This window comes from Petromyzon marinus, unplaced genomic scaffold (assembly GCF_048934315.1).
Source record: "Petromyzon marinus isolate PM22_M1 ecotype Great Lakes invasive population unplaced genomic scaffold, UKy_Petmar_22M1.pri1.0 PM_Scaffold_66, whole genome shotgun sequence".
In the NCBI taxonomy this organism is placed as follows: Eukaryota; Metazoa; Chordata; class Hyperoartia; order Petromyzontiformes; family Petromyzontidae; genus Petromyzon; species Petromyzon marinus.
The window spans coordinates 348233-371755 of record NW_027423673.1 but is presented as its reverse complement, the minus strand read 5'-3'; the positions used below and the strand labels follow the sequence as shown (position 1 = coordinate 371755).

The following is a 23523-nucleotide window of genomic DNA, read 5'->3' as shown; positions in this document are numbered from 1 at the left end:
GAGGTAGTCAACATCTCACTCACTCACTCATACACTGACTCACTCATACACTCACTCACTCACCCACTCACTCACTCACCTACTCACTCACTCACTCACCCACTCACCCACCCACTCATTCACCCACCCACTCACCCACTCACTCATCCACTCACTCACCCACTCACCCACTCACTCACTCACCCACTCAATCACTCACTCACCCACTCACCCACTCACTCACCCACCCACTCACCCACTCACTCACCCACTCACTCACCCACTCACCCACTCACTGACCCACTCACTCACTCACCACCCACTCACCCACTCACTCACCCACTCACCCACTCACTCACCCACTCACCCACTCACAGACTCACCCACTCACTCACCCACTCACTCACTCACTCACCCACTCACTCACCCACTCACCCACTCACTGACCCACCCACTCACTCACTCACCACCCACTCACCCACTCACTCACCCACTCACCCACTCACTCACCCACTCACCCACTCACCCACTCACTCACTCACCCACTCACTCACCCACCCACCCACTCACCCACTCACTCACTCACTCACCCACTCACTCACTCACCCACTCACCCACTCACTCACTCACCCACTCACTCACTCACCCACTCACTCACCCACTCACCCACTCACCCACCCACCCACTCACTCACCCACTCACTCACCCACTCACCCACTCACCCACTCACCCACCCACCCACTAACTCACCCACTCACTCACTCACCCACCCACCCACTCACCCACTCACTCACTCACCCACCCACTCACTCACCCACCCACTCACCCACTCACTCACTCACTCACCCACCCACTCACCCACCCACTCACCCACCCACCCACTCACTCGCTCACCCACCCACTCACCTACTCACTCACCCACTCACCCACTCACTCACTCACTCACCCACTCACTCACCCACTCACCCACTCACTCACTCACTCACCCACTCACTCACTCACCCACTCACTCACCCACTCACGTGAATGGAAGCTTGTGGTCGTTGGGCTTGATACACCTCACTCACTCACTCACCCACTCACTCACCCACCAACTCACCCACTCTCCCACTCACCCACTCACCACTCACTCACTCACCCACTCACCCACCCACTCACCCACTCACTCACCCGCCCACCCACCGACTCACTCACTCACTCACCCACTCACTCACTCACCCACTCACCCACCCACTCACCCACCTACTCACTCACTCACTCACCCACCCACTCACTCACTCACTCACCCACCCACTCACCCACCCACTCACTCACTCACCCACCCAATCACCCACCCACTCACCCACTCACTCACCTACCCACTCACCCACCCACTCACCCACTCACTCACCCACTCACTCACCCACTCACCCACTCACTCACCCACTCACCCACTCACTCACCCACTCACTCACCCACTCACTCACCCACTCACCCACTCAAACACCCACCCACTCACCCACCCACTCATTCACTCACTCACCCACTAACCCACTCACCCACTCACTCACCCACCCACCCACTCACCCACCCACTCACTCACTCACTCACCCACTCACCCACTCACTCACTCACGTGAATGGAAGCTTGTGGTCGTTGGGCTTGATACACCTCACTCACCCACTCACCCACTCACTGACTCACGTGAATGGAAGCTTGTGGTCGTTGGGCTTGATACACCTCACTCACCCACTCACCCACTCACTGACTCACGTGAATGGAAGCTTGTGGTCGTTGGGCTTGATACACCTCACATAGTGTGGCGTGGTGGAGTTGAGAGTCTCCATCAGCAAGCGGAGAGACGAGCGGAACTGGGGACAGGGGGGTGGAGATGTGGGTGGTGAGTGGGTGGGTGGGTGGGTGAGTGGGTGAGTGAGTGGGTGGGTGAGTGAGTGGGTGAGTGAGTGGGTGGGTGAGTGGGTGAGTGGGTGAGTGAGTGAGTGGGTGAGTGAGTGGGTGGGTGAGTGAGTGGGTGAGTGAGTGGGTGGTGAGTGAGTGGGTGGGTGGGTGAGTAAGTGGGTGGGTGAGTGAGTGAGTGGGTGGGTGGGTGGGTGAGTGGGTGGTGAGTGAGTGGGTGGGTGGGTGAGTAAGTGGGTGGGTGAGTGAGTGGGTGAGTGAGTGGGTGGGTGAGTAAGTGGGTGGGTGAGTGAGTGGGTGAGTGAGTGGGTGGGTGAGTGGGTGGGTGAGTGGGTGAGTGGGTGAGTGAGTGAGTGGGTGGGTGAGTGAGTGAGTGGGTGAGTGAGTGAGTGAGTGGGTGATTGGGTGGGTGGGTGGGTGAGTGGGTGGGTGGGTGAGTGAGTGAGTGGGTGAGTGAGTGAGTGAGTGGGTGGGTGAGTGGTGAGTGGGTGGGTGGGTGAGTGGGTGAGTGGGTGAGTGAGTGAGTGAGTGGGTGGGTGAGTGGGTGAGTGGGTGGGTGGGTGAGTGGGTGAGTGGGTCAGTGAGTGGGTGAGTGAGTGGGTGAGTGGGTGAATGAGTGGGTGAGTGGGTGGGTGAGTGGGTGAGTGGGTGAGTGAGTGGGTGAGTGGGTGAGTGAGTGGGTGAGTGAGTGGGTGGGTGGGTGGTGAGTGAGTGGCTGAGTGAGTGGGTGAGTGGGTGAGTGGGTGAATGAGTGGGTGAGTGGGTGGGTGAGTGGGTGAGTGAGTGGGTGAGTGAGTGAGTGGGGTGGGTGAGTGAGTGGGTGGGTGAGTGAGTGGGTGAGTGAGTGGGTGGGTGAGTGGGTGAGTGGGTGAGTGAGTGAGTGGGTGAGTGAGTGGGTGGGTGAGTGAGTGGGTGAGTGAGTGGGTGGTGTGTGGGTGGGTGGGTGAGTAGTGGGTGGGTGAGTGGAGTGAGTGGGTGGGGGGTGGGTGAGTGGGTGGTGAGGGGGGGTGGGTGGGTGAGTAAGTGGGTGGGTGAGTGAGTGGGTGAGTGAGTGGGTGGGTGAGTAAGTGGGTGGGTGAGTGAGTGGGTGAGTGAGTGGGTGGGTGAGTGGGTGGGTGAGTGGGTGAGTGAGTGATGGGTGGGTGAGTGAGTGAGAGTGGTGAGTGAGTGAGTGGGTGATTGGGTGGGTGGGTGGGTGGGTGAGTGGGTGGGTGGGTGAGTGAGTGAGTGGGTGAGTGAGTGAGTGGGTGGGTGAGTGGGTGAGTGGGTGGGTGGGTGAGTGGGTGAGTGGGTGAGTGAGTGAGTGAGTGGGTGGGTGAGTGGGTGAGTGGGTGGGTGGGTGAGTGGGTGAGTGGGTCAGTGAGTGGGTGAGTGAGTGGGTGAGTGGGTGAATGAGTGGGTGAGTGGGTGGGTGAGTGGGTGAGTGGGTGAGTGAGTGGGTGAGTGGGTGAGTGAGTGGGTGAGTGAGTGGGTGGGTGGGTGGTGAGTGAGTGGCTGAGTGAGTGGGTGAGTGGGTGAGTGGGTGAATGAGTGGGTGAGTGGGTGGGTGAGTGGGTGAGTGAGTGGGTGAGTGAGTGAGTGAGTGGGTGGGTGAGTGAGTGGGTGAGTGGGTGAGTGGGTGGGTGAGTGAGTGGGTGAGTGGTGAGTGAGTGGGTGAGTGAGTGGGTGAGTGGGTGAGTGAGTGGGTGAGTGGGTGGGTGAGTGAGTGGGTGAGGGAGTGAGTGAGTGAGTGGTGAGTGAGTGGGTGGGTGAGTGGGTGGGTGGGTGGGTGAGTGAGTGAGTGAGTGGGTGAGTGAGTGGGTGGGTGATGGGGTGGTGAGTGGGTGGTGAGTGGGTGGGTGAGTGGTGAGTGAGTGAGTGGGTGAGTGAGTGAGTGGGTGAGGGAGGGAGTGGGTGGATGAGTGGGTGAGTGAGTGAGTGAGTGGGTGGGTGGGTGGGTGAGTGAGTGGGTGGGTGAGTGAGTGAGTGGGTGGGTGAGTGGTGGTGGGTGGGTGAGTGAGTGGGTGGGTGGGTGAGTGAGTGAGTGGATGAGTGAGTGGGTGGGTGAGTGGGTGGGTGAGTGGGTGGTGAGTGGGTGGGTGTGAGTGGTGAGTGAGTGAGTGGGTGAGTGAGTGAGTGGGTGAGTGGTGAGTGGTGGATGAGTGGGTGAGTGAGTGGGTGGGTGGGTGGGTGAGTGAGTGGGTGGGTGAGTGAGTGGGTGAGTGAGTGGTGGTGAGTGGTGGGTGGGGGTGGGTGGGTGGGTGGTGGGTGAGTGATTGGGTGAGTGGGTGAGTGAGTGGGTGAGTGTGTGAGTGAGTGAGTGGGTGAGTGTGTGGGTGAGTGGGCGAGTGGGTGGGTGAGTAGTGGGTGGGTGAGTGAGTGGGTGGGTGAGTGGTGGGTGGGTGGGTGGGTGAGTGAGTGGTGGGTGGTGGGTGGGTGGGTGGGTGAGTGGGGAGTGAGTGGTGAGTGGGTGGGTTGAGTGAGTGGGGTGGGGGTGAGTGAGTGAGTGGGTGAGTGAGTGAGTGAGTGGGTGACTGAGTGACTTACTGAGTGACTGAGTGACTTACTGAGTGAGTGAGTGACTGACTGACTGAGTGATTGACTGAGTGAGTGACTGAGTGACTGAGTGACTGACTGAGTGACTGACTGACTGTCTGAGTTACTGACTGAGTTACTGAGTGACTGAGTGACTGATTGACTGAGTAACTGACTGACTGAGTGACTGAGTGACTGACTCAGCGACTGACTGACTGACTGAATGAGTGACTGAGTGACTGACTGAGTGACTAACTAAGTGACTGACTGACTGACTGAGTGACTGACTGACTGAGTGACTAACTGACTGAGTGATTGACTGAGTGACTGACTGAGTGACAGACTGACTGACTGAGTGACTGAGTGAATGACTGAGTGACTGATTGACTGACTGAATGACTGACTGAGTGACTGACTGACTGAGTGACTGACTGAGTGACTGACTGACTGACTGAGTGACTGAGTGACTGACTGACTGAGTGACTGAGTGACTGACTGAGTGACTGACTGACTGAGTGACTGACTGAGTGACTGACTCAGCGACTGACTGAGTGACTGACTGATTGACTGACTGACTGAGTGACTGACTGAGTGACTGACTGATTGACCGACTGACTGAGTGACTGACTGAGTGACTGACTGATTGACCGACTAACTGAGTGACTGACTGACTGAGTGAATGACTGAGTGACTGACTGTGTGACTGAGTGACTGACTGAGTGACTGACTGAGTGACTGAGTGACTGACTGAGTGACTGACTGAGTGAGTGACTGACTGAGTGACTGAGTGACTGATTGACTGAGTGACTGACTGTTTGACTGAGTGACTGACTGAGTGACTGAGTGACTGACTGAGTGACTGACTGAGTGACTGACTGACTGAGTGACTGACTGAGTGACTGACTGACTGACTGTGTGACTGAGTGACTGACTGAGTGACTGAGTGACTGACTGAGTGACTGACTGAGTGACTGACTGTGTGACTGAGTGACTGACTGAGTGACTGACTGGGTGACTGACTGAGTGACTGACTGACCGACTGACTGAGTGACTGACTGACTGAGTGACTGACTGAGTGACTGACTGTGTGACGGAGCTACTGACTGAGTGACTGACTGACTGACTGAGTGACTGTCTGAGTGACTGACTGAGTGACTGACTGACTGAGTGACTGACTGAGTGACTGACTGTGTGACTGAGTGACTGACTGAGTGACTGACTGACTGACTAACTGACTGAGTGACTGACTGAGTGACTGACTGAGTGACTGAGTGACTGATTGACTGAGTGACTGACTGAGTGACTGAGTGACTGAGTGACTGATTGACTGAGTGACTGACTGTGTGACTGAGTGACTGACTGACTGACTGATTGACTGACTGATTGACTGACTGATTGACTGACTGTGTGACTGAGTGACTGACTGTGTGACTGAGTGACTGACTGAGTGACTGAGTGAGTGACTGACTGACTGACTGAGTGACTGACTGAGTGACTGAGTGACTGAGTGACTGACTGACTGAGTGACTGAGTGACTGACTGAGTGACTGACTGAGTGACTGAATGAATGAGTGACTGAGTGACTGACTGAGTGACTGAAAGACTGAGTGACTGAGTGACTGACTGAGTGACAGACTGATTGACTGACTGACTGAGTGACTGACTGAGTGACTGACTGAGTGACTGAGTGACTGACTGAGTGACTGACTGAGTGAGTGACTGAGTGACTGACTGAGTGACTGAGTGAGTGACTGAGAGACTGACTGACTGAGTGACTGAGTGACTGATTGACTGAGTGACTGACTGTGTGACTGAGTGACTGACTGAGTGACTGAGTGACTGACTGAGTGACTGAGTGACTGACTGACTGAGTGACTGAGTGACTGAGTGAGTGACTGAGAGACTGACTGACTGAGTGACTGAGTGACTGATTGACTGAGTGACTGACTGTGTGACTGAGTGACTGAGTGAGTGACTGAGTGACTGACTGAGTGACTGAGTGAGTGACTGAGAGACTGACTGACTGAGTGACTGAGTGACTGATTGACTGAGTGACTGACTGTGTGACTGAGTGACTGACTGAGTGACTGAGTGACTGACTGAGTGACTGAGTGACTGACTGACTGAGTGACTGAGTGACTGACTGAGTGACTGACTGACTGAGTGACTGACTGAGTGACTGACTGAGTGACTGACTGACCGACTGACTGACTGATTGACCTTTAACCCGTGGTGCGAACTTCTCACCTGGTGGCCCACCGACCGCTTGTTCTCTCGCCCCGCCCCCTTGCCCCCGGGCCCCGCCCCCTTGCCCCCGGGCCCCGCCCCTTTGGCCCCAGCCCCCCGCCCCCTTGGCCCCTGGTCCCGCCCCCTTGCCCCGGGGCCCCGCCCCCTGGGCCGCGAGGGGTCTCCGAAGACCCGCGGGGACCCTCCCCCGGCCACGCCCAGCCCCGGACACGCCCCCGGACACGCCCCCGGCCACGCCCCCGGCCACGCCCCCTTCCTCCTCCCCCGTCAACTCCTCCGCCCCGTCCTCGAAGAGCGACACGACGAGAGGCAACTGGTGGGGGGAGATGGTGGGGGGAAGTGGTGGGGGGAGATGGTGGGGGGAGAGGTGGGAGGAGGTGGTGGGTGGAGAGGTGGGGGGAGGTGGGGGGAGAGGTGGGGGGAGGTGGGGGGAGAGGTGGGGGGAGGTGGGTGGAGAGGTGGGGGGAGGTGGGGGGAGAGGTGGGGGGAGGTGGGGGGAGAGGTGGGGGGAGGTGGGGGGAGAGGTGGGGGGAGGTGGGGGGAGAGGTGGGAGGAGGTGGTGGGGGGAGGAGGGGGAGGTGGGGGTAAGTGGTGGGGGGAGATGGTGGGGGGGGAGGTGGTGGGGGGTAGGTCGGGAGAGGTGGAGGAGATGGTGGGGGGAGGTGGGGGGGGAGGTGGGGGGGGAGGTGGGGGGGGAGGTGGGGGGGGAGGTGGGGGGGGAGGGAGATACAGTACACGTGGTGTCTTCACGTGTACTGTATGTGTGTGTCTCTGTGTGTGTCTCTGTGTCTCTGTGTGTCTCTGTGTGTGTCTCTGTGTGTGTCTCTGTGTGTGTCTCTGTGTCTCTGTGTGTCTCTGTGTGTGTCTCTGTGTGTGTCTGTGTGTGTGTCTCTGTGTGTGTCTGTGTGTGTGTCTCTGTGTGTGTCTGTGTGTGTGTCTCTGTGTGTGTCTGTGTGTGTGTCTCTGTGTCTCTGTGTGTCTCTGTGTGTGTCTCTGTGTGTGTCTCTGTGTCTCTGTGTGTCTCTGTGTGTGTCTCTGTGTGTGTCTGTGTGTGTGTCTCTGTGTGTGTCTGTGTGTGTGTCTCTGTGTGTGTCTGTGTGTGTGTCTCTGTGTGTGTCTGTGTGTGTGTCTCTGTGTCTCTGTGTGTCTCTGTGTGTGTCTCTGTGTGTGTCTCTGTGTCTCTGTGTGTGTCTCTGTGTGTGTCTCTGTGTGTGTCTCTGTGTCTCTGTGTGTCTCTGTGTGTGTCTCTGTGTGTGTCTCTGTGTGTGTCTCTGTGTCTCTGTGTCTCTGTGTGTCTCTGTGTGTGTCTCTGTGTGTGTGTCTCTGTGTGTGTCTCTGTGTGTGTCTCTGTGTCTCTGTGTGTCTCTGTGTGTGTCTCTGTGTGTGTCTCTGTGTGTGTCTGTGTGTGTGTCTCTGTGTCTCTGTGTGTCTCTGTGTGTGTCTCTGTGTCTCTGTGTGTGTCTCTGTGTGTGTCTCTGTGTGTGTCTCTGTGTGTGTGTCTGTGTCTCTGTGTGTCTCTGTGTGTGTCTCTGTGTGTGTGTCTCTGTGTCTCTGTGTGTGTCTCTGTGTGTGTCTCTGTGTCTCTGTGTGTCTCTGTGTGTGTCTCTGTGTGTGTCTCTGTGCATGTCTCTGTGTCTCTGTGTCTCTCTGTGTGTGTCTCTGTGTGTGTCTCTGTGTGTGTCTCTGTGTGTGTCTCTGTGTCTCTGTGTCTCTGTGTGTGTCTCTGTGTGTGTGTCTCTGTGTGTCTCTCTGTGTGTCTCTGTGTGTGTCTCTGTGTGTGTCTCTGTGTGTGTCTCTGTGTGTTTGTGTGTGTCTCTGTGTGTGTCTCTGTGTGTCTGTGTGTGTGTGTCTCTGTGTGTGTCTCTGTGTGTCTCTGTGTGTGTCTCTGTGTGTGTCTCTGTGTGTGTCTCTGTGTGTGTCTCTGTGTCTCTGTGTGTGTCTCTGTGTGTGTCTCTGTGTGTCTCCGTGTATGTCTCTGTGTGTCTCTGTGTGTCTCCACGTGTCTCCACGTGTCTCTGTGTGTGTCTCTGTGTGTATCTCTGTGTGTATCTCTGTGTGTGTCTCTGTGTCTCTGTGTGTGTCTCTGTGTGTGTCTCTGTGTGTCTCTGTGTGTGTCTCTGTGTGTGTCTCTGTGTGTGTCTCTGTGTGTGTGTCTCTGTGTGTGTGTCTCTGTGTCTCTGTGTGTGTCTCTGTGTGTGTCTCTGTGTCTCTGTGTGTGTCTCTGTGTGTGTCTCTGTGTGTGTCTCTGTGTCTCTGTGTGTCTCTGTGTGTGTCTCTGTGTGTGTGTCTCTGTGTGTCTCTCTGTGTGTCTCTGTGTGTGTCTCTGTGAGTGTCTCTGTGTGTTTGTGTGTGTCTCTGTGTGTGTCTCTGTGTCTGTGTGTGTGTGTCTCTGTGTCTCTGTGTGTGTCTCTGTGTGTCTCTGTGTGTGTCTCTGTGTGTCTCTGTGTGTGTCTCTGTGTGTGTCTCTGTGTGTCTCTGTGTGTGTCTCTGTGTGTGTCTCTGTGTCTCTGTGTGTGTCTCTGTGTGTGTCTCTGTGTCTCTGTGTCTCTGTGTGTGTCTCTGTGTGTGTCTCTGTGTGTCTCCGTGTATGTCTCTGTGTGTCTCTGTGTGTCTCTGTGTGTGTCTCTGTGTGTGTCTCTGTGTCTCTGTGTGTGTCTGTGTGTGTGTCTCTGTGTGTGTCTCTGTGTGTCTGTGTGTGTCTCTGTGTCTCTGTGTGTGTCTCTGTGTCTCTGTGTGTGTCTCTGTGTGTGTCTCTGTGTCTCTGTGTGTGTCTCTATGTGTGTCTCTGTGTGTCTCTGTGTGTGTCTCTGTGTGTGTCTCTGTGTGTGTTTCTGTGTCTCTGTGTGTGTCTCTGTGTGTGTCTCTGTGTGTCTCTGTGTGTGTCTCTGTGTGTGTCTCTGTGTCTATGTGTGTGTCTCTGTGTGTGTCTCTGTGTGTCTGTGTGTGTCTCTGTGTCTCTGTGTGTGTCTCTGTGTCTCTGTGTGTGTCTCTGTGTGTGTCTCTGTGTGTCTCCGTGTATGTCTCTGTGTGTCTCTGTGTGTCTCCACGTGTCTCCACGTGTCTCTGTGTGTGTCTCTGTGTGTGTCTCTGTGTGTATCTCTGTGTGTGTCTCTGTGTCTCTGTGTGTGTCTCTGTGTGTGTCTCTGTGTGTCTCTGTGTGTGTCTCTGTGTGTGTCTCTGTGTGTGTCTCTGTGTGTGTGTCTCTGTGTGTGTGTCTCTGTGTGTCTCTGTATGTGTGTCTCTGTGTCTCTGTGTGTGTCTCTGTGTGTGTCTCTGTGTCTCTGTGTGTGTCTCTGTGTGTGTCTCTGTGTGTGTCTCTGTGTGTGTCTCTGTGTCTCTGTGTGTCTCTGTGTGTGTCTCTGTGTGTGTGTCTCTGTGTGTCTCTCTGTGTGTCTCTGTGTGTGTCTCTGTGAGTGTCTCTGTGTGTTTGTGTGTGTCTCTGTGTGTGTCTCTGTGTCTGTGTGTGTGTCTCTGTGTCTCTGTGTGTGTCTCTGTGTGTGTCTCTGTGTGTGTCTCTGTGTGTCTCTGTGTGTGTCTCTGTGTGTGTCTCTGTGTGTCTCTGTGTGTGTCTCTGTGTGTGTCTCTGTGTGTGTCTCTGTGTGTGTCTCTGTGTGTGTCTCTGTGTCTCTGTGTCTCTGTGTGTGTCTCTGTGTGTGTCTCTGTGTGTCTCCGTGTATGTCTCTGTGTGTCTCTGTGTGTCTCCACGTGTCTCTGTGTGTGTCTCTGTGTGTATCTCTGTGTGTGTCTCTGTGTCTCTGTGTGTGTCTCTGTGTGTCTCTGTGTGTGTCTCTGTGTGTGTCTCTGTGTCTCTGTGTGTGTCTCTGTGTGTGTCTCTGTGTGTCTCTGTGTGTGTCTCTGTGTGTGTCTGTGTGTGTGTCTCTGTGTGTGTCTCTGTGTTTCCTCGCGAGGAATGGTGGTCGTGGTTACTTATGCCCCCACCGAAGATGAACATCCGTGGAGGGATGCAGGTAAAGCCGATGAGTCAGATGCCTTCTATGACCTCCTGTCACAGGTGCTGGCTAAAGTGGCCCCTCGGGATAGAGTCATCATGTTGGGTGACTTCAATGCCCGAGTTGGTCATGATACTGGCACCTGGTCTGGAGTGATTGGAGGGCATGGGCCAGATCAGCTCAATAACAACGGTAGGAGGCTGCTAGATTTTTGTGCAGCCCATGGGCTTGTAATTACCAACACGCTGTTCCGGCATCGGCGCATCCACACAACATCATGGATGCATGCCGGGTCCAAGCAAGAACATCTGCTGGACTACATAGTGACGGACCAGCGAATGCGAGCCCATGTCCTTGACACCAGGACCTACCGTGGAGCTGATCTGCCCTCTGACCATCGACTAGTCATCTGTAAGATGCGCCTGCCATTCTTCCACTCCGGTGGTGGGTGTACACCCAGGACCCCATTCCAACCTAAAGTGGCCTGGTCTCAGTTATCTGATGAAAGTTGCAAGCGAGAATTTCATCATCGCTTGCGGCTGGGATTGGCATCGTCCCCGACTCCTCCTGATGTCGAGGGTAAATGGGCGAGGTTTAGGACTGTGACTCATGCAGCTGCAATGGCTGCTTTGGGTACGCGGTCCAGACCTCCCCAGACACCCTGGATGACAGAGGAGTTGTTCAGGATGGTTGAGAAAAAGCGACAGGCCCACTGTCATCGGCTACAGAATCCCACGTCAGAGAATGAGGAGGCTTACCGCAGCCTTCGCTCGGAGGTTCGGAGAGCCGTGAGGCGCTGCAAGGATGGGTGGTGGTCGCGGGTTGCTGAGGAGATGGAGTCTGCCTCAGTGGCCCGTGATCACAAATCTCTATTTCACTCCATCAAAAAAGTAACCTGCAGCGCCACACCTATTACCATCATTAGGGGAAAAAACGGTGATCCAATTTCCGACCCCCAGGAACAGGTTCGCAGATTTGCTGAGCATTTCTGTGAGGTCCTGGGGGAGGGAAAATCCCTCAGCCAGGAAAACATCGCGGCACAAAGTGAGGATGACCCTGCTGAGGCTGCGGTGCCTCAAATATTGGATGAAGTCACCCCCTGTGAGTGGCTGGCTGAGGTGCCATCTGCTGAGGAAGTATTGAAGGCGATCCGGAGTCTGAGACCAGGAAAGGCAGCGGGCAGAGATGATCTCCCAAGCGAAATGCTGAGGGAGGGTGGCGTTTGTGCACAGACTGCCCTATATGACATCATAACAACAGTCTGGACCACTGGACGGGTTCCGCAGGATTGGAAGGATGCCCTGGTGGTCCCCCTTTTTAAGAAGGGGGACCGCACAGACTGTAACAACTACAGGGGCATCTCACTCCTCAGTGTGCCGGGAAAGGTCCTGGCAAGGATTATTCAGCATCGCCTTGCCAGGCACGCTGAGGAGAGGCTTGCGGAGCCCCAATGCGGTTTCAGGAAAGGGCGGTCCTGCACAGATGCCATATTTTCTGTCCGTCTGCTACAGCAGAGGTGTAGGGAATTCCAACAAGACCTACATCTCTGCTTTATTGACCTGGTCAAGGCCTATGATACCATCAGTAGGCCTGGGCTCTGGGTCGTTCTTCGTGCTTTTGGAGTACCTGACCCTCTACTCACGATCATTAAGGACCTTCATGATGGTGAGCGGGCCCGGGTAAAACTACGTGGCCGGGAGTCAGAGCCATTCCCTGTACACCTTGGGGTGCGACAGGGATGTCCTTTGGCTCCCACATTATTTAACATCTATTTTGACCACGTAGTTCGTGAAGCCTTCAATAGCTGTACCGGGGGAATCTCCATATGGTACAGATATAATGGGAGGCTAATCGATGCCCGGGTGCGGTCAAGGGATGGCTCCCTATTGCTCAACCACGTTATGTATGCTGATGACTTGGTAATAGCTGCTCAGTCAGAGGAGGAGTTGGAGACGCTGCTGCTGAGACTGGAGCATGCCACTAAGAGATGGGGCCTTACCATCAGCCCCACCAAAACTAAGCACCTGCCTGGGTATTTTGTACCATCCGACACTCCACCCCCACAACTCCCAATCGGTGATGGGGCAGTTGTGGAGAGAGTGGAGAGTTTCCCATACCTAGGCAGTGTGCTTATGACTGGCTCCAGTTTAACAGCAGAGGTCTCACTCCGAATCAGTCGAGCGGCAATATCTTTTCATCGGTTGCGTAACGCTGTGTGGAAGCTACCTGGTCTGTCGCTCCGCACTAAGCTTCAGGTCTTCTCGGCCACGGTCATTCCCTCCCTTCTCTATGCTTGCGAAACGTGGACCCCCCTAATGGAACATCTTCGCTGGTTAGAAACATTTAGGCTGGCCTGCCTACGATCCATCCTGGGTTTAACCAGACTGGATTGTGTGAGGAGCTCACAAATCCTTGAAAGATCTGGGCAGGGTCCCATCGGTGAGCTCCTCCGGCAGGCAAGGCTGCGATGGCTGGGTCATGTAGCCCGCATGCCCAGCCACCGCATGCCGAAACAGCTTTTGTTTGGCCGGATTGAGGGGGCTAAGCGGGCGCGGCACGGGCTAGAGAAGAGATGGAGTGATGTGGTACAGGAGGACGTGGAGCTGAGTGGACTTGCCGATGACTGGTACCAGCGGTGTCAAGATCGGCCTCTGTGGAGGAGGCTCGTGAAGGATGCTACTGGGCAGTTGGAGGCAGTCGCCCTCCAACAACAACGGAGGGCGGAGGAGCGACGCTCACAACAGCGAGCGGAGCGCCGGGTGGCTAAAGCACAGCAGGTTGGCACAGTAGGGGGCACAGGTGGTGCATCAGCCAGTCATCTCAGTCAGTCGACCCGTGGCACCTGGGTCTGCCCCGTGACCTCCTGCCAGCGGGCGTTCGACACTTCACGTGGCCTCAGGGTGCACATAGCCTGGCACAAGCGTCGTGGTGACGTCACCGCCACTTAGTGGCGAATGGCGGTTGTTGTTGTTGTTGTTGTCTCTGTGTGTGTCTCTGTGTCTCTGTGTGTGTCTCTGTGTCTCTGTGTGTGTCTCTGTGTCTCTGTGTGTGTCTCTGTGTGTGTCTCTGTGTCTCTGTGTGTGTCTCTATGTGTGTCTCTGTGTGTCTCTGTGTGTGTCTCTGTGTGTGTCTCTGTGTGTGTTTCTGTGTCTCTGTGTGTGTCTCTGTGTGTGTCTCTGTGTGTCTCTGTGTGTGTCTCTGTGTGTGTCTCTGTGTCTATGTGTGTGTCTCTGTGTGTCTCTGTGTGTGTCTCTGTGTGTGTCTCTGTGTGTCTATGTGTGTCTCTGTGTCTCTGTGTGTGTCTCTGTGTCTCTGTGTGTGTCTCTGTGTGTGTCTCTGTATGTGTTTCTGTGTCTCTGTGTGTGTCTCTGTGTCTCTGTGTGTCTCTGTGTGTGTCTCTGTGTGTGTCTCTGTGTCTGTGTGTGTGTCTCTGTGTGTCTCTGTGTGTGTCTCTGTGTCTCTGTGTGTGTCTCTGTGTGTGTCTCTGTGTGTGTCTCTGTGTGTCTCTGAGTGTCTCTGTGTGTCTCTGTGTGTGTCTCTGTGTGTGTCTTTGTGTGTGTCTCTGTGTCTCTGTGTGTGTCTTTGTGTCTCTGTGTGTGTCTCTGTGTGTGTCTCTGTGTGTCTGTGTGTGTCTCTGTGTCTCTGTGTGTGTCTCTGTGTCTCTGTGTGTGTCTCTCTTTGTGTCTCCGTGTATGTCTCTGTGTGTCTCTGTGTGTGTGTCTGTGTGTCTCTGTGTGTGTCTCTGTGTGTGTCTCTGTGTGTGTCTGTGTCTCTGTGTGTGTCTCTGTGTGTCTCTGTGTGTGTCTCTGTGTGTCTCCACATGTCTCTGTGTGTGTCTCTGTGTGTCTCCACGTGTCTCTGTGTCTCTGTGTGTGTCTCCGTGTGTCTCTGTGTGTGTCTGTGTGTGTGTCTCTGTGTGTGTCTCCACGTGTCTCTGTGTGTCTCTGTGTGTGTCTCTGTGTGTCTCTCTGTGTGTCTCCACGTGTCTCTGTGTGTGTCTTCACGTGTCTCTGTGTGTCTCTGTGTGTGTCTCTGTGTGTCTCTGTGTGTGTCTCTGTGTGTGTCTCTGTGTGTGTCTGTGTGTGTCTCTGTGTGTGTCTCTGTGTGTGTCTCTGTGTGTGTCTCTCTGTGTGTCTCTGTGTGTGTCTCTGTGTCTCTGTGTGTGTCTCTGTGTGTGTCTCTGTATGTGTTTCTGTGTCTCTGTGTGTGTCTCTGTGTCTCTGTGTCTCTGTGTGTGTCTCTGTGTGTGTCTCTGTGTCTGTGTGTGTGTCTCTGTGTGTCTCTGTGTGTGTCTCTGTGTCTCTGTGTGTGTCTCTGTGTGTCTCTGTGTGTGTCTCTGTGTGTGTCTCTGTGTGTCTCTGAGTGTCTCTGTGTGTCTCTGTGTGTGTCTGTGTGTGTGTCTTTGTGTGTGTCTCTGTGTCTCTGTGTGTGTCTCTGTGTCTCTGTGTGTGTCTCTGTGTGTGTCTCTGTGTGTCTGTGTGTGTCTCTGTGTCTCTGTGTGTGTCTCTGTGTCTCTGTGTGTGTCTCTCTGTGTGTCTCCCTGTATGTCTCTGTGTGTCTCTGTGTGTGTGTCTGTGTGTCTCTGTGTGTGTCTCTGTGTGTCTCTGTGTGTGTCTCTGTGTGTGTCTGTGTCTCTGTGTGTGTCTCTGTGTGTCTCTGTGGGTGTCTCTGTGTGTCTCTGTGTGCCTCCACATGTCTCTGTGTGTGTCTCTGTGTGTCTCCACGTGTCTCTGTGTCTCTGTGTGTGTCTCTGTGTGTCTCTGTGTGTGTCTGTGTGTGTGTCTCTGTGTGTGTCTCCACGTGTCTCTGTGTGTCTCTGTGTGTGTCTCTGTGTGTCTCTCTGTGTGTCTCCACGTGTCTCTGTGTGTGTCTTCACGTGTCTCTGTGTGTGTCTCTGTGTGTGTCTCTGTGTGTGTCTTTGTGTGTGTCTCTGTGTGTGTCTCTGTGTGTGTCTCTCTGTGTGTCTCCACGTGTCTCTGTGTGTGTCTCTGTGTCTCTGTGTGTGTCTCTGTGTGTCTCTGTGTGTGTCTCTGTGTGTGTCTCTGTGTGTCTCTGAGTGTCTCTGTGTGTCTCTGTGTGTGTCTGTGTGTGTGTCTTTGTGTGTGTCTCTGTGTCTCTGTGTGTGTCTCTGTGTCTCTGTGTGTGTCTCTGTGTGTCTGTGTGTGTCTCTGTGTCTCTGTGTGTGTCTCTGTGTCTCTGTGTGTGTCTCTCTGTGTGTCTCCCTGTATGTCTCTGTGTGTCTCTGTGTGTGTGTCTGTGTGTCTCTGTGTGTGTCTCTGTGTGTCTCTGTGTGTGTCTCTGTGTGTGTCTGTGTCTCTGTGTGTGTCTCTGTGTGTCTCTGTGTGTGTCTCTGTGTGTCTCTGTGTGTCTCCACATGTCTCTGTGTGTGTCTCTGTGTGTCTCCACGTGTCTCTGTGTCTCTGTGTGTGTCTCTGTGTGTCTCTGTGTGTGTCTGTGTGTGTGTCTCTGTGTGTGTCTCCACGTGTCTCTGTGTGTCTCTGTGTGTGTCTCTGTGTGTCTCTCTGTGTGTCTCCACGTGTCTCTGTGTGTGTCTTCACGTGTCTCTGTGTGTCTCTGTGTGTGTCTCTGTGTGTGTCTCTGTGTGTGTCTTTGTGTGTTTCTCTGTGTGTGTCTCTGTGTGTGTCTCTCTGTGTGTCTCCACGTGTCTCTGTGTGTGTCTCTGTGTCTCTGTGTGTGTCTCTGTGTGTCTCTGTGTGTGTCTCTGTGTGTGTCTCTGTGTGTCTTCACGTGTCTCTGTGTGTCTCTGTGTGTGTCTCTGTGTGTCTCTGTGTGTGTCTCTGTGTGTGTCTCTCTGTGTGTCTCTGTGTGTGTCTCTGTGTGTCTCTGTGTGTGTCTCTGTGTTTGTCTGTGTGTGTCTCTGTGTGTGTCTCTGTGTGTGTCTCTGTGTGTGTCTCTGTGTCTCTGTGTGTGTCTCCGCGCCGTACGTCGCTCTGCGTGAAGACCCCGAGATGTTCGTGGAAGACTGTGTCGCGGTTCTTGTCCAGGAACCCCTCGCTCTCATACTCCACCTGGAGACACATGGAGACACACAGAGACACGCGGAGACACACAGAGAGACACACACAGAGACACACACAGAGACACACACAGAGACACACACAGAGAGACACACACAGAGACACACACAGAGACACACACAGAGACACACACAGAGAGACACACAGAGACACACACAGAGACACACACGGAGACACACAGAGAGACACACACAGAGACACACACAGAGACACACACAGAGAGACACACAGAGACACACACAGAGACACACACAGAGACACACACAGAGAGACACACAGAGACACACACAGAGACACACACAGAGACGTGCACAGAGACACACACAGAGACACACACAGAGACACTCACAGAGACACAGAGACACACACAGAGACACACACAGAGACACAGAGACACACACAGAGACACAGAGACACACACAGAGACACACACAGAGACACAGAGACACACAGAGACACAGAGACACACACACAGAGACACACACAGAGACACAGAGACACACACAGAGACACAGAGACACACACAAAGACTCACACAGAGACACAGAGACACACACAGAGACACACACAGACACTCGCAGAGACACACACAGAGACACACACAGAGACACACACAGAAACACACACACAGAGACACACACAGAGATTCACACAGAGACACACACAGAGACACACGCAGAGACACACACAGAGACACAGAGACACACACAGAGACACACACACACAGAGACTCACACAGAGACACACACACACAGAGACACAGAGACACACACACACACAGAGACACACAGAGACTCACACACAGAGACACAGAGACACACACAGACTCACACAGAGACACACAAACAGAGACACAGAGACACACACACAGAGACACACACACAAACACACACAGACACACACAGACACACACACACACAGACACAGAGACACAGAGACACACACACAGAGACAGCTGCAGCAACTACCCCAGTGTTGCTAGGCAACAACAACAACTACCCCAGGGTTGCTAGGCAACAACAACAACTACCCCACGGTTGCTAAGCAACAGCAGCAACTACCACAGGGTTACTAGGCAACAGCTGCAACTAGCTTAGGGTTGCTAGGCAACAGCAGAAAGAGATACACAGAGAGATGGTGATGATGGTGATGGTGGTGATGATGGTGATGGTGGTGATGGTGGTGGTGGTGATGATGGTGGTGGTGATGATGGTGGTGGTGGTGATGATGGTGGTGGTGATGATGGTGGTGGTGGTGGTGCTGATGATGGTGGTGGTGATGGCGGTGGTGATGGTGGTGGTGATGGTGGTGGTGATGGTGATGATGATGATGGTGGTGGTGATGGTGATGATGATGATGGTGGTGATGATGATGGTGGTGGTGGTGGTGATGATGGTGGTGGTGGTGGTGATGATGGTGGTGGTGATGATGATGGTGGTGGTGATGGTGATGGTGGTGATGGTGGTGATGGTGATGATGATGGTGGTGGTGGTGATGGTGATGGTGGTGGTGATGGTGGTGATGGTGGTGGTGGTGGTGATGATGGTGGTGATGATGATGATGGTGGTGATGGTGGTGGTGATGGTGATGGTGGTGATGGTGGTGATGGTGATGATGATGGTGGTGGTGGTGATGGTGGTGGTGATGATGATGGTGGTGGTGATGGTGGTGATGGTGGTGATGGTGTTGATGATGGTGATGGTGGTGATGATGGTGATGGTGGTGGTGGTGATGATGGTGGTGGTGGTGATGGTGGTGGTGATGGTGATGGTGGTGGTGATGATGATGGTGATGATGATGGTGGTGGTGGTGATGGTGATGATGGGGGGGAGGAGGAGGGGGTGGTGATGATACAGGGAGGGAAGAGGGATGGGGGAGGGTGGGGGTGTTGATGATGATACAGGGAGGCGGTGGTGGTGATGATACAGGGATTGAGGTATGGATGGAGGGGAGAGGGAGGTGGTGTTGATGATACATGGAGGGGGTGGTGTTGATGATGATGCAGGGAGTGAGGTGGTGTTGATGATGATACAGGCAGTGAGGGGATGGTGTTGATGATGATGCAGGGAGGGGGTGGTGTTGATGATGATGCAGTGAGGGGATGGTGTTGATGATGATACAGGGAGGGGGTGGTGTTGATGATGATGCAGGGAGGGGGTGGTGTTGATGATGATGCAGGGAGTGAGGTGGTGTTGATGATGATGCATGGAGGTGGTGGTGTTGATGATGATGCAGGGAGTGAGGTGGTGGTGTTGATGATGCAGGGAGTGAGGTAGTGGTGTTGATGATGATGCAGGGAGTGAGGTGGTGTTGATGATGATGCAGGGAGTGAGGTGGTGGTGTTGATGATGATACAGGGAGTGAGGTGGTGTTGATGATGATGCATGGAGGTGGTGTTGATGATGATACAGGGAGTGAGGTGGTGTTGATGATGATGCAGGGAGGGGGTGGTGTTGATGATGATGCAGGGAGTGAGGTGGTGGTGTTGATGATACAGGGAGTGAGGTGGTGGTGTTGATGATGATGATACAGGGAGGTGGTGTTGATGATGCAGGGAGTGAGGTGGTGTTGATGATGATGCAGGGAGGTGGTGTTGATGATGATGATACAGGAAGTGAGGTGGTGTTGATGATGATGCATGGAGGTGGTGGTGTTGATGATGATGCAGGGAGTGAGGTGGTGGTGTTGATGATGATGCAGGGAGTGAGGTGGTGTTGATGATGATGCATGGAGGTGGTGGTGTTGATGATGATGCAGGGAGTGAGGTGGTGGTGTTGATGATACAGGGAGTGAGGTGGTGTTGATGATGATGCAGGGAGTGAGGTGGTGTTGATGATGATACAGGGAGGTGGTGTTGATGATGATACAGGGAGTGAGGTGGTGTTGATGATGATACAGGGAGTGAGGTGGTGTTGATGATGCATGGAGTGAGGTGGTGTTGATGATGATGCAGGGAGTGAGGTGGTGTTGATGATGATGCAGGGAGTGAGGTGGTGTTGATGATGATGCAGGGAGTGAGGTGGTGTTGATGATGATACAGGGAGGTGGTGTTGATGATGATGCAGGGAGTGAGGTGGTGTTGATGATACAGGAAGTGAGGTGGTGTTGATGATGATGCAGGGAGTGAGGTGGTGTTGATGATGATACAGGGAGTGAGGTGGTGTTGATGATGATACAGGGAGTGTGGTGGTGTTGATGATGATACAGGGAGTGTGGTGGTGTTGATGATGATACAGGGAGTGAGGTGGTGTTGATGATGATGCATGGAGTGAGGTGGTGTTGATGATGATACAGGGAGTGTGGTGGTGTTGATGATGATACAGGGAGTGTGGTGGTGTTGATGATGATACAGGGAGTGAGGTGGTGTTGATGATGATGCATGGAGGAAGTGGTGTTGTTGATGATGATACAGGGAGGTGGTGTTGATGATGATACAGGGAGTGAGGTGGTGGTGTTGTTGATGATGATACAGGGAGGGGGTGGTGTTGATGATGATACAGGGAGTGAGGTGGTGGTGTTGTTGATGATGATACAGGGAGGGGGTGGTGTTGATGATGATACAGGGAGTGAGGTGGTGGTGTTGATGATGATGCAGGGAGTGAGGTGGTGTTGTTGATGATACAGGGAGTGAGGTGGTGTTGATGATGATACAGGGAGTGAGGTGGTGTTGATGATGATACAGGGAGTGAGGTATGGATGGAAGGGAGAGGGAGGTGGTGGTGTTGATGATGATGATGCAGGGAGTGAGGTGGTGGTGTTGATGATGATGATACAGGGAGTGAGGTGGTGGTGTTGATGATGATGATACAGGGAGTGAGGTGGTGGTGTTGATGATGATGATACAGGGAGTGAGGTGGTGGTGTTGATGATGATGCAGAGAGGAAGTGGTGTTGATGATGATGATGCAGGGAGTGAGGTGGTGGTGTTGATGATACAGGGAGTGAGGTGGTGGTGTTGATGATGATACAGGGAGTGAGGTGGTGTTGATGGATGATGATGATACAGGGAGTGAGGAGGGGTGATGGATGAGGTTGTTACCTCGTCAGCAAAGTGTCGCACTCTGAAGGCCGTGCTGGAGGTCCTGGGCCTGACGAAGTTTCCGCTTTGCCCCACGTGGTGAGCACAAAGCTTCAGCAGCCAAGAATGGTCACTTCCTCTCGGCATCTGGGGGTCACCACGGTGTGTGGGGGGGTGGGTGGTGGGTGGGTGGGTGGTGGGTGGGGGGGTGAGTGAGTGGGTGGGTGGGGTTCACCACGGTGGGTGGTGTGGGTGGGTGGGTGAGTGAGTGGGTGGGTGGGTGAGTGAGTGGGTGAGGGATTGGTGGGTGGGTGAGTGGGTGGGTGGGTGAGTGAGTGGATGGATGGGTGAGTGAGTGGGTGAGGGATTGGTGGGTGGGTGAGTGGGTGGGTGGGTGAGTGAGTGGGTGAGTGGGTGAGTGGGTGGGTGGGTGAGTGGGTGGGTGAGTGGGTGAGTGAGTGGGTGGGTGAGTGGGTGGGTGAGTGGGGTGGGTGAGTGGGTGGGTGAGTGGGGTGGGTGGGTGAGTGGGTGGGTGAGTGGGTGGGTGAGTGGGTGAGTGAGTGGGTGAGTGGGTGAGTGGGTGAGTGAGTGAGTGGGTGGGTGGGTGAGTGGGTGAGGGATTGGTGGGTGGGTGAGTGGGTGGGTGGGTGAGTGAGTGGGTGAGTGGGTGAGTGGGTGGGTGGGTGAGTGGGTGGGTGAGTGGGTGAGTGAGTGGGTGGGTGAGTGGGTGGGTGAGTGGGGTGGGTGAGTGGGTGGGTGAGTGGGGTGGGTGGGTGAGTGGGTGGGTGAGTGGGTGGGTGAGTGGGTGAGTGAGTGGGTGAGTGGGTGAGTGGGTGAGTGAGTGAGTGGGTGGGTGGGTGAGTGGGTGAGTGAGTGAGTGAGTGGGTGAGTGAGTGAGTGGGTGGGTGGGTGGGTGAGTGGGTGGGTGAGTGGGTGGGTGGGTGAGTGGGTGGGTGAGTGGGTGGGTGAGTGAGTGGGTAAGTGGGTGGGTGAGTGAGTGGGTGAGTGGGTGAGTGGGTGAGTGGGTGGGTGAGTGGGTGGGTGGGTGGGTGAGTGGGTGAGTGGGTGGGTGGGTGAGTGAGTGAGTGGGTGAGTGGGTGGGTGAGTGGGTGGGTGAGTGGGTGGGTGAGTGGGTGGGTGGGTGGGTGAGTGGGTGGGTGAGTGGGTGGGTGAGTGGGTGGGTGGGTGAGTGGGTGGGTGAGTGGGTGGGTGAGTTGGTGGGTGAGTGAGTGGGTGAGTGGGTGGGTGAGTGAGTGGGTGAGTGGGTGAGTGGGTGGGTGGATGAGTGGGTGGGTGGGTGGGTGGGTGAGTGGGTGGGTGAGTGGGTGGGTGAGTGAGTGGGTGAGTGAGTGGGTGGGTGAGTGGGTGGGTGAGTGGGTGGGTGAGTGGGTGGGTGGGTGAGTGGGTGGGTGAGTGGGTGGGTGAGTGGGTGGGTGAGTGGGTGGGTGAGTGAGTGGGTGGGTGAGTGGGTGGGTGAGTGGGTGGGTGAGTGAGTGGGTGAGTGGGTGGGTGAGTGAGTGGGTGAGTGGGTGAGTGGGTGAGTGGGTGGGTGGGTGAGTGGGTGGGTGGGTGAGTGGGTGAGTGGGTAGGTGGGTGGTGTGGGTGAGTGGGTGGGTGAGTGGGTGAGTGAGTGGGTGGGTGGGTGGGATTGGTGGGTGGGGTTCACCACGGTGGGTGGGGTGGGTGGGGTTCACGATGTCTGTGTGTGTGTTGTTCACGTGTGTGTGTGTGTTGTTCACGATGTCTGTGTGTGTGTGTGGTGTTCATGTGTGTGTGTGAGTGTTGTTCACGTGTGTGTGTGTGGTGTTCACGTGTATGTGTGTGTTGTTCACGTGTGTGTGTGTGTGTGTGTGGTGTTCACGTGTGTGTGTGTGTGAGTGTGTGTTGTTCACGTGTGTGTGTGTGTGTGGTGTTCACGTGTGTGTGAGTGTGTTCACGTGTGTGTGTGTGTGTTGTTCCCGTGTGTGTGTGTGTGTTGTTCACGATGTCTGTGTGTGTGTGTGTTGTTCACGTGTGTGTGTGTGGTGTTCACGTGTGTGTGTATGTGGTGTTCACGTTGTGTGTGTGAGTGTTGTTCACGTGTGTGTGTGTGTTGTTCACGTGTGTGTGTGTGTGTTGTTCACGTGTGTGTGTGTATGAGTGTTGTTCACGTTGTCCGTGTGTGTGTGTGTTGTTCACGTGTGTGTGTGTGTGTGGTGTTCACGTGTGTGTGTGTGTGTTGTTCACGTTGTGTGTGTGTGTTGTTCACGTGTATGTGTGTGTGTGATGTTCACGTGTGTGTGTGTGTTGTTCACGTGTGTGTGTGTGTGTGTGTGTTGTTCACGTTGTGTGTGTGTGTGTGTGGTGTTCACGTGTGTGTGTGTGTGTGATGTTCACGTGTGTGTGTGTGTTGTTCACGTGTGTGTGTGTGTGTGTGTTGTTCACGTGTGTGTGTGTGTTGTTCACGTGTGTGTGTGTGTGTGTGTTGTTCACGTGTGTGTGTGTGTGGTGTTCACGTGTGTGTGTGTGTGAGGTGTTCACGTGTGTGTGTGTGTGAGTTGTTCACGTGTGTGTGTGTGTGTGTTGTTCACGTTGTGTGTGTGTGTGTTGTTCACGTTGTGTGTGTGTGAGTGTTGTTCACGTGTGTGTGTGTGTGTGTTGTTCACGTTGTGTGTGTGTTGTTCACGTGTGTGTGTGTGTGTTGTTCACGTGTGTGTGTGTGTTGTTCACGTGTGTGTGTGTGTTGTTCATGTGTGTGTGTGTGTGTGTAGTGTTCACGTGTGTGTGTGTGTGGTGTGTGTGTGTTGTTCACGTGTGTGTGTGTGTGTTGTTCACGTGTGTGTGTGTGTGTGTTGTTCACGTGTGTGTGCGTGTGTTGTTCACGTGTGTGTGTGTGTGGTGTT

At 54.4% G+C, this 23523-nt stretch overlaps 1 protein-coding gene across 1 annotated transcript in view; it reads right to left on the bottom strand.

The window, feature by feature from the left end:
• The window catches only part of LOC116937063 (unconventional myosin-Va-like), a 200352-nt gene that overhangs the window by 22449 nt on the left and 154380 nt on the right, over nt 1–23523 (bottom strand). The window contains exons 13-17 of the mRNA XM_076064735.1: nt 20663–20788; nt 16532–16615; nt 6832–6949; nt 6637–6716; nt 1732–1829 (exon numbers count right to left, since the gene is read on the bottom strand). Of these exons, the coding sequence (XP_075920850.1) occupies nt 1732–1829; nt 6637–6716; nt 6832–6949; nt 16532–16615; nt 20663–20788 (506 nt within the window). The remainder of the gene's footprint in view (nt 1–1731; nt 1830–6636; nt 6717–6831; nt 6950–16531; nt 16616–20662; nt 20789–23523) is intronic.